The 10,317-nt window shown below is 47.0% G+C and overlaps 1 protein-coding gene across 1 annotated transcript; it reads right to left on the bottom strand.

The window, feature by feature from the left end:
• Positions 1 to 6,460: 6,460 nt before the first annotated feature.
• ADPRM (ADP-ribose/CDP-alcohol diphosphatase, manganese dependent) lies at positions 6,461 to 10,276 on the bottom strand. The gene is made up of 3 exons (XM_006277769.4): positions 9,597 to 10,276; positions 7,202 to 7,318; positions 6,461 to 6,790 (listed from the first exon to the last, which is right to left on the bottom strand). The coding sequence occupies exons 1-3, from the start codon at positions 10,156 to 10,158 to the stop codon at positions 6,495 to 6,497; spliced, it is 975 nt and encodes a 324-aa protein (XP_006277831.1). The 5' UTR covers positions 10,159 to 10,276; the 3' UTR covers positions 6,461 to 6,494.
• Between the last annotated feature and the right edge of the window lie 41 nt (positions 10,277 to 10,317).

Below are 10,317 nucleotides of genomic sequence, written 5' to 3'. Positions count from 1 at the left end.
GTGCCCGCTTCCACCCCTGGCCCTTGCCCTACAGGATGCCCAAGAACAGCCTTGGTTTTTGTGGAGTGGCAGAAAGCTCTGCTTGCTGCTTCCCTGCCCCATGGGATACCTGGGGACAGCCTCACTTGGGTAAGGATGAAGGGAATCCTGGCCAGTGGCAACAAAGACTAATGAGGGGAAGGGGTTTCTACACCCTATCAGCTCTTGCCATCACAAAAGCAGCTGCAGCACGCACAGCTTGCAGGCTGTCCTGTCCCCATTGCCACCCAGGGGCAATGGAGACAGGGCTGCTATACAGTAGCCAGGTGATGCTTGGGCAAAGAATCTGGCATTTCCTGGTTCCAGGCTGCTTGTGCACCAAGAAGTTTAAGGGGTGGGCAGCCCAGGACCAGGTGCAAAGCATGTGAGGGTAGAGGGGGATGACTGGAGGGGGTTTTGCCACCCTATCAGGCCTTATCACCACTTCAGCTGTTTTGCCTCTCTTGCTGCCTGGTGGCAAGAGGAACAGGATAGCTTGCAAGCTGTTCCAGGTAGCTGCTGCCAGACAGCATCAGGGACAAGGCAACTCTAGCTGCCTGGGGTATTTTGCAGGCTACCCTACACCCCACCTGCTATCTGAGGGGGAACTTTAAAAACTAATCTGCCAAATTTCCTTTCTCTTTTCACATCAGACAGTTTCTGGCTTATAGAGACTAAATATACTTAATCTCCCATAAGGCACGCTGGGACTAGAGACATTTTCCATCTTGGATAGGTTTTGGAAGCTAGTGCTTTACAAGTGAGAAAAGGTGCTTCTGGTGCTTGGGAAGCAAGAAACAGTCAGCTCTCAAGTATCCCCAGACAGTGACTGTTAGGTGTGAACAGGTTGCTTTGGTAGAGGGAGCAGAAACCAGCTCCATCAAGTTGTATAGCCTTTCTGTCAGTTCACCAGCATTAATGGAATGATCTTAACTAGTTCATTCACAAGCCTCTCCCTCTCAGTCAGATGCTGGGGAAATATCTGGGTTTCAATTTGTCTTTATATATAGTAATAACATGACAGCCCTTGTTTTGCCATCTGTAGTACCACTGTGAACAGGAGTAGTGACTGACTAAGTATGGATAAACAATGTTTAATAGTACCTGTTAGAAATTCTTGTAAAGAGAACAGAAAGTGCTCAAATCTGATCCTCTCCTTTAGGATGAACAACATAAGCTCATGAGCAGTAACATCAAAGGCTACTTGGAGATCTAAGAGAACTAGCACGGACACTTAGTCTGTCCATTCAGTCAATAAGAATAAGTAAATATGTGCGTCATAGATCGAAAGAGGTTGAGAAAGTTAGAAAACTTTGAATAGCTGAAGACTTATCACTTCACTATACTTCTCAAACCTTCCCCCTGAAGTGGCTTGTGTTGCTCATGGCTGCAGAAAATTAAAAAATTAAAACTGAGATTGAAGGGGAGAGCAACCTTAGATGTTGCCCATTGCACGTTACTTGTTCAGAGTTGTTCAAGAGTCAAAGGTTGTGGACCACTGCCCTAAAGTATAAAGGGGCCAGTTGTGGCTGCTGTAGTCCTTGGGTGCTTGTATACGCAACAAAATTTGCCTTAAAAGCATCTTAATTTCTCTTTTGCACTGCTTCAACAGCATTGCTATTTACATGTTTGGCAGTGTATTCCACTTTAATTTTGTGATGATGTACATGTTCGGTGGCGTATTTTGCTTTAAATGACTTTACTACATAGCAAGGTAAAACCCAGCCGAGGTATTTTAGTTTGCTGCATAACAAAGCGTGATGGTGCACAGGTGTCTGTAAGTTGATGTGCTTGGGGAAGCTCGGGCCTGGCGGGCTTCCAGAGCCCCATGCACTGTCCCTATCACCTTCTCCTGCCACCAGCACACCCAGCTGCCCTCCTGCTGCCTTGCCGCTCTGCCCCAGGGGCAAGCCAGCTTGTTCCTCGGCAGTCCCAGGCAGCGGGCAGATAGCAGGGACTGTGCATGGGGTGCTGCAGCCTACCTGTCTCTCCCACGGCTGGGGGGACCAGCTGCTGGCAGGCCAAGCAGTCCCTGAGTTGCAGGGGACCCCAGCCCTTCCCAGGTGGGAAGCACCAGATGCCGCTTGGCTTGGGGGCTGTGGGACCTGATGGCAGCTCATGCAGGCAGGCTCCACTGAGGAAAAAAAATGGAAGCGAGGAGACTAATCTTTTTTTAATTTTCTCCCAGAGCCTGCCTGTCTGCCTGAGCTGCACAGGGCCATGCTTCCCTCCGCACCTGTCCGCTAGCAGCCCACCTGGGTGGTCCCGGGGGGTGCTGCAGCTGTGGAGAGAAGCACCAGGCCCTGCGCAGCTCAGGCAGGCAATCAGGCACCAAGAGGGGAGAAAAAAAAAAAAGATCAGGTTCCTCAGCTTCCCCCCCCCCCCCCCCGGGGAACCTGCCTGCACAAGTTGCTGCTGGGTCGCACAGCCCGAGGTGCACGGGACCCAGTGCTTCCCTTCGCGTTGGTGGTGCCCCCCTACGACTGCCTGGGCTGGGTGCTAGAGGGCAGGTGTTGCCTGGGGGGTGCCACCACCATGAAGGTGTAGCAGAAAGCCCCCTTTTCCTCTTGCCTGCATTTGCTCTCCCCTCTGGATATGTTTCTCTTTTTCTACCTTTTCTTCCTTCCTCTCTCTTTCACTTTAAGATAAGGAATTGTGTTTTAAAATTTGTATGTGTGCATTTTGCATCTCCCCTTGTAGTTTGGTATTTTTATCTATTTGTGTGCCGTGGCATTTGTAGCTTATATTTTATACTCCTCACCTTTCAACTTTCAACTAAATGTGTTTAGTTTCATAAGTAAGTTATACATTGTAACAATGTTAACAAGGGCAGGAATCAAACTGCCCTTCCCTGTATCAGGCTGGCCCCTGGAGTGAATCAGTGACTGAATGTGTAACACTGTAGCAGCAGGCAGCAATTAACACCTGGGAAGCTGCAGATCAGCCAATGGAAGAACTCAATAGAAGACAATGTAACAACCAGGAAATCTCTAAACGTCACTGATCAAGGGATAGAAGCCCTGGCCTGAGTTAATCAATGCCGGGGACCAACTTTTGGACTGAGTATCTCCAGATCAACGGCTCCCAGAGCCCTATTCAAAATTCATCAATGGACTCCCAAACCTTCGTGTACATGCGGACGACCCCTGGGGCTGACATATGTCATCTGGTAGCCACCAAGGGGTGGGGGGGAAGTCCCACAAGGGTCCATGACCCCTGGATTGGGCAAACCTGAAAACTGGGGAGTCACCAAAGTCTGCCAAGGACAGATAAAAGGCAGTGAAAAGTGACCCTCAGTGGCACCCTCTTGATCTCCAACTCGACCACACCTGTCCAGCCAGAAGGACCAGCTGGCGACCCCCTTCTGGAAGATAACACCATGCTGAAAGAAGCGTCAACGGCAGACTCCAGCGCTTGTAGGATAGGTATAACTGACTCTGTAGCCTGCTACTCTGTGTGTGTGTGTGTGTGTGTGTGTGTGTGTGTGGATGAGCCCCAAGATTTATGATTACAGTGTTTCAATCCGCCTAATAAACTAGAATTTTAAGGATCCCGAGTTGGACATTTGTAGCCAACAGAGGGAAGGACCCGGGGCCCCCACAGCTCAGGAACTACTTGGCCCACCAACTCCCCCCACCCATCCTGTCTTGGGAGAGGCAGGTAGGCTCTGGGGAAGAAAAAGCAGCAGGGCCCTCCGCTGTTTATTTTCTGGTGGAGCCAGGGGGAGTGAGAAGCGGGTGAACTGACAGGGGGGCTTGATGTACTGTGGGGCCACGTGATGTCATCAAAGTCCTTAAATTGAAACTGGGTTTTTAAACAACACAAAAAAAACACCAATTAAAAACCTACCATTTCAATTTAGGGAGAACTAAACCCCTGTTGCACGTACAAGCACCCTTGTAACAGAATCACGCACCAGCTCAAAATTGGGACTGATAGGTTACTGAGAAACAGCAAGATCCAATGGCTCAAGTACTGGACTAGGAATCAAGAACCCTGTGTTCCATGCTCAACTCTGCTACTGACTTACTCTGAAATGCTTAAAAAGTCATTACACCAAATTGTGCTGCTGTCTGTCTGTCGTCTTAGAAATGCATTTTCTAAGAATTTACAAGTAATTTCTTAATGAATTACTTTAAAATGGGTCCTTCAAGAAGCACAGCACCCTGTCAAAACTTTTTTTGTATCCACTTATCTTATTAATGGAATAACAGACTTTTTAAATTCATATGGGAAAAGTTCACTAAGATCTTAGGCATATTTGAAGAAATATTTTGAAGTAATTGGTCTTTTTTTTGATGTTATTCTTAACTGAAAGTTACTTCTACAGAGCTGAAAATTTCTCTGAGGGAGAATACTGTTTTATGAAAAAGCTGCCATCTCTTCTTCTTTTCAGGAGGACCTAGGCCAAAAGCTTCCTTTAGCAAATATGAACACTGCCACAGTTCACCTGTTCCTCATTATTCTTTTGCTTGGTGAAAGTGGACAGTCCTCCTTCAGCACTGCTTTGATTCAGTCTCATTGGAAGCATGGGAGTTGCAGCCATTTTGAAAGAAAACATCCTAACTGTGAATAATATTTGTCTTCTGAACAATGGGTGACTGTAGATATTCTCCAAGGGTCATTATGAATTTTTAAAGATTTTTTTTTGGCATTGGCCACTACTGACAAATTTTCAGCTGTGAAAAATAGTGGCAGAACTGACTGTCAATCCCTTTTTTTTTTGTTAGGGTCTATTTTCAAACCCCTGCAGATCAGAGCTGTTCTGCTGTTCATTTATTCCAATTTAATTCTGGTGCTGTCTGCAAATTTGACAACGTAATTTTCACCAAGTGATTGCTCAATGAAGAGAGAAACAAAATGACTATGTGGGTTTGTGGGGAGGTCAAAAACATTTTAATAGCTTTATAGAAGATTGAGGTCTGGCCTCAACTAGCATAAGGGTCACTGTCTGAATAGTGAAAAATGCTTCACTGAGACTGAAGCAGCTGTGCAAACTCAGTATGAGAACTGATTTAATTCAGGCTTAGGAAAGACCTGTAAATATACTTATTAGACCATCTTCTGATCTCAGATGTACTAGTATAAATTTGGAACAGATTTTGTAAAATTAATTGACTTATTCCAAGTTAAACCAGATCAGAATCTGTCCCCTTTTGTTCATTTCCTCCAGCAATGGTATTGAAGTGCAACGTGATATTTGTAGTAATGCACATCCTATGGTAATTTTATGAGTTTGTGACATTTCAGTTGTTTCTAGCACTTGTTGAGATTTTGTGCATCTCACAATGATTACACTATACCAGATCTCAAGGCCATATCTCCAGGGTTTAGAAATTTCAGTGTCCTTGGCTGCAAATGCCAAAACAGTCAAATTTAAGTACCTAAAAGCACGTAATCTCAATCAATGATTAGGCATCAATGATTAGGCAATCAATACAAACATGCACTTCTCTTTTACCTCCCAAAATACCAAAACTCAAAGGAGAGGGATTTTCAGGTATGCTAAGCAGCTGCAACTCCTGTTAATTAAGGAAGGAATCTCCTGCCACACTGAAGAATATTGTCAAAGTTGATGACTGAAAAGCATCTGAATTATTGTTGACTCAGGTTTACGTTTTATAAGTGCGACCAATAAAAATGCATTCAAATCCTTGTTACTCTTATCAAAGTTCCCTATACGTTGCTTGTGCCGGCTGTGTCATAACAACTAACAAAGGCTGCTTACAGATGTAAAAAAAATTAAAATGGCGCTTTACTATGAACTTGGCATGTTCCTGTGCTGAGCCCAGCACATGTCCATCGCATTAGTTCAGGGATGGGCAAAATGCAGCTCGTGGGCCAGATGCAACCTGCCAGGCCATTCTGTCTGGCCTGCGGGGCCCCTAAAAAATTTAAAAAATTAGTATTTATCTGCCCCGGCTGCCTGTCATGCAGCTCTCGGTGGCTTGCCAAAACTCAGTAAACAGTCCTCCACCCGAAATAATTGCCCACCCCTGCATTAGCTGGACCCAGCTTGCCCAATGTCTGTATAGATTGGACGCTTCAGCAGGGCTTTTTAGGCGCTTTCAACTCATAGCTGACTGAATCAGTTTTAAAGCACCAAAAAGCCCTGCTGAAGCACCCAATCTATATAAACACTACAGAGCTGGGTCAAACTAACACCTTTTTTTTTTTCGTGTCTGTCAGCAGCCAAAGTGCTCGCAGTTCCGTATTTCAAGAAGTTACCCAAAACTAGTACATTTAAATACAATTATTTAGTATTGCCCTCACAGAAAACATTTTTTTTCTTTTGCAGATCCAAAACTTCCATAATCCAGGATCCAAGGAAACTAGATTCTAGTTATCAAGCTTGAAGAGGTAAACACCATTTTACATAAATGGGAAATGTGATGAACTCCATGGCTTCAGTGGTCACCTGTTATTAGTAAACGGACCATGGTACTGCAAATGCTCAGTTTTTTATTTAGGTCTATCTACTGTGTTCTGTAATACATAACTTTGTCTGGAATTCTACCTTTCCCCTTTAATATCATTCTATCTTCATAGACATATATAGTTCCAAAGGCATGGCTTTGTGGTGGAGTTTCAATAATCCCTTCCACAGTAAGATGATGGACTCCATGAGAGTCTAGACAATAACCACCATCATGGAGGTGGCCTGCAAGAAAACACACCACACACTGATGAGAGTGGATGATGGAAAGGGCATCTTTATAATTCCAAGCAAGGCAAACGTTGTTTGTAGAGCCTGGATGAATGGGAAGGTGACCTGCAATTGGGAAGAAAAAAAAAAAGTGAGAGGGAGACAAGACAGTATTTCAAAATAGTAAAGCAGCCACCATATCCCTGCTACTTGGATATAAAGCTTTCAAGGAACTGGATATCCTCTGCAGGCTTCTGCCCTGACCCAAGTTCTCAGTAGTTCTTTCCCTCAAGTCTCAGTGTCTTTCCAACCCTATGAATTTTCAAGTCCCAGCAACATTTTTTCTTGTTCCAGGACAAGCCTTAGCATTCATCCGCCACAGCAACTTCCTTCACTGAGCAGAGACCTATTCACCCCTTACCTAGAGCCCTCTGAAATCCACAGCATTCTTTCACGTGCTCATACAGTACATATTTACTCTTTGAGGTGTGCATGTGAGGGGAAAACCATAAGTGGTTCCAGGGTTGATATACTTACCCATGACTAAAACTTTCTCTCTATTTTTATCAGAAGCCGTAAGAACCTCATTGAACCAATCCAACTGCAGTTGGCTAAATCCTCCATTGAACTTCACAAACTGAGGCTCATCAAGTCCTGTAAGAGAGAAGATTAAGGGCACAGACACAAAACAGCTGCTTCTCTACTTATTTTAGTGTCAATCTAGGCTCAGAATAAACAGTTGCCTTTGCCCGTGTGGTACACAAAAATAACACCCTCTGGAGTAGATAAGGGAAAATGATTTGCTAGTAATTTTGCTGCCTTTGATGTTGCCACATGCCCAGGATTTCCAGTTTTGAGTCTCAGCATCCTAGCATGAGGATTTCTGAGTTGGCAGTTAGACAATAGTCCCTTGTGTCCTGTTCCAAATGCCACTGTCTCAGCTCTTGCCTAAAAATGTCTACATGAGAAACAACAGCTCCTGTAGATTGAGAACTATATAAAACTACGAGTATGATTTTTTTCAGATGGCAATGGCTATCTAGTGGAGGGAAATAATAGGGACAGTAAGATACCATCTGTATATAGAGCCCCAGACTCTAAAGAGACATGCAGAAGAATCCAATGAGATGCATTTAAAGACCCAGAATTACAGGTAGGTTAATATGGGTATTTTAAAAGATACTTTACATACAGGATTCCCCCTTTTGGAGAGGAAAATGCTCAAGAGTCCCTGCGACGGACACCATTTCTGCAGGCAGGGACATGCAGGGAGCCAATCACGGCTCTGTCCCAGGGCCCTGGCCCCTCACTGTCACCACCCCGTGATCCCAGAACCTTATCTAAACCCCATATCAACAGAGCCATATCAAGTCTTCCACTGTGGTTTCTGTAAAGGTTCACAGTTCAAAGAAGAGTCCGTGCTTCAGCAAGTATAGTCACTTCAAGGAGACACTTGTCATGTTTGTGTTAACACCGACATTAAAAGTGAGTTTGAGCCTTGGGAAAAGTGCCATGGTTCCAGAACCTTAATAACCCATTGTATTCCTAAGGCATCCGGTACTAGAAAATAGGGTCTAGCCCTGGATGTCTAGAAAAAAAAAATTGAGTGCAATTTTTCCCAAATTCAGTATGCATAAATCCTCAACTGCTGAGATGCAGCTGCTGAGGTCTAACTGGCAGACAGCTTTTGAGCTCTGTCTGGCTTAGGTATTCATGCTTGCATGATAGATGTCATGCATCCCCACTAAGTTATTTGGAATGCAAAGGACTCCTGTTGGAAAAGTAGAGCCAAACAATTTGAAAGAAACAAAGAGCATCAAACCCCTATATCCAGAAAGCCCAGGCTATGACTATTCAGTTCACCAGTGAATCATGCTCCCAAAGCACTGGTAGAATTTAGATGAAGCCACATGAACCAACTATACCCTGGAAAACAGTATCTACAAAGTACAGAACTAGGGCTGTGTGAAAAAAATGTTGTGCAGGAACTGGCATCCAGCCTCTGTATTGACTCAGATGACAATATCTCCCAGCATAAACTAAAGTACTGACGTTGAACTGCACAGCTCAGCCCTTTGTCCCAGGCATCCGTGGATCTGTCTAGGCACCGCCAAAACTCCTTTTGCACTCCTATGCTTTAATAATGTAATCCTTCAGATTATGCAAAAGATCAATGCAAGAAGTTGTAAAGCCTGTGATAGAATAGTCTCAGAAAGTGCCAGAGCAACGATGGTTGAAAAATAAAATCCGTGCTGCTTACGTGGGACAGTCTTTGCCTGACTGCATTTGAGAGAACCTACTTGCAAACATCCTGGGGGCAACTGAGGCAACTTGTATCAGACCTCAGGAAGAGGCTTGTGCCTCACTGGACAAAACCCACTTACCATCTAATGAAGGTCTGACTCCTCCTGCACTAGAAGGCTGTCACCCAATCGGAATCCTGCCCACAGCTTCATTAATGAATGCACCCCACTGCACATTGTGGCATCAGCACAAACTAGGGCAACCAAGCTCTTAGTGATCTGTGAAGTCATATTTTAAGTTAACTGTGAGTATTTCTGGTTGACGGGCAAGGAAGATTGATCCACCTTCTGCATCCGCCAGCTGTGCTGTGTGCTGTGCATTACCTAGAGCAGTGGTTCTTGGCATTTTTTGTTCCAGGACCCATTTGTAAACATCAGTGGCCAGTCGTGACCCAGTGCCCCTCACTCCCGATCTGCTGCCCCCTGCCCCGCAATGTGTGGGGCTGGAGGGGTGGCGGGGGGGAGGGGGCAGGCAGCCCCTGGCAGGCTGGAGCTCTGCCAGCCTGCGAGGGAAAGCCACATCTTTCTCCTGTAAAGGAGAACCCATTTTTAAAGTTTGTTCACGACCTTTTAATTCGTTCTCGCGCCCCACTTTTTGGGTCACAACCCACAGGTTGAGACTGGCTGACCTAGAGAGCTGTTCAGATCCTCGTTTGGGTTCTTCTCTTTCAGGAGCTTCAGGGAGTGCTGGTATTTCTGAGAATACTTGTCCCACCCGAGGACACTCAAGTCGTAAGCGTCGAGCATAACAAAGCGGAAGCCCGCGGCGGGACTGAAGTGATAGGCGTAGCAGGCGTCTGCCTCAGCGCCCGGGCCCGGGGCGCCCCCGGGCGCGCTGTTGAGCTCGGAGCGCAGCAGGTACTCGCGGCTGAAGTTGTAGAGGTCGTGGTTGCCCCAGGCGTGGTGCACGGGCGCGCGCAGGTGCCCCAGCTCGCCCAGGACCGCGCGCAGGGCCGGCTCGGAGGCGCCGCGCTGCGCGTTGAGGCCGTCGATGAGGTCGCCGAGCTGCAGCACGCAGGCCAGGCGGCCGCGCTCGCCGTTCCACGCCCGCACCGCGCTGCGCACGCGGCCCAGCCCGCGCCGGTAGTAGCGCCGCGCCGTGCGCCCGAAGTTGTAGCCGTCCTCCACGTCCGCGTACTGCACGTCGGCGATCACCCCGAAGCAGAAGCGCGGCGCCGGGGCGTCCCCCATCGCCGCCGGGCCCGGCCGAGGCAAGGGCGACCGGCCTGCGGGGTGCGCGCGAGCGAGCCTGCAGCGACACGGAGAGTCTGGCGTCTCAGAGTACTCGGCCCGCGCCGCGCCGCGCCGGACCTACCTTCCCGCCGCCAGGACGCGAGTGATGCGGCGGAA

Source organism: Alligator mississippiensis, chromosome 8, assembly GCF_030867095.1.
Source record: "Alligator mississippiensis isolate rAllMis1 chromosome 8, rAllMis1, whole genome shotgun sequence".
Classification (NCBI taxonomy): Eukaryota; Metazoa; Chordata; order Crocodylia; family Alligatoridae; genus Alligator; species Alligator mississippiensis.
The sequence above is the reverse complement of the archived record's forward strand: the minus strand, read 5'-3'. Positions and strand labels throughout refer to the sequence as shown.

Coding starts and splice junctions, on each gene's coding strand:
- ADPRM (XM_006277769.4), bottom strand. CDS start 10,158: ATGGGGGACGCCCCGGCGCCGCGCTTCTGCTTCGGGGTGATCGCCGAC. Junction 7,319..9,596: donor GGATCTGAACAGCTCTCTAG/GTCAGCCAGTCT, acceptor TCTCTCTTACAG/GACTTGATGAGCCTCAGTTT. Junction 6,791..7,201: donor AGAGAAAGTTTTAGTCATGG/GTAAGTATATCA, acceptor TCCCAATTGCAG/GTCACCTTCCCATTCATCCA.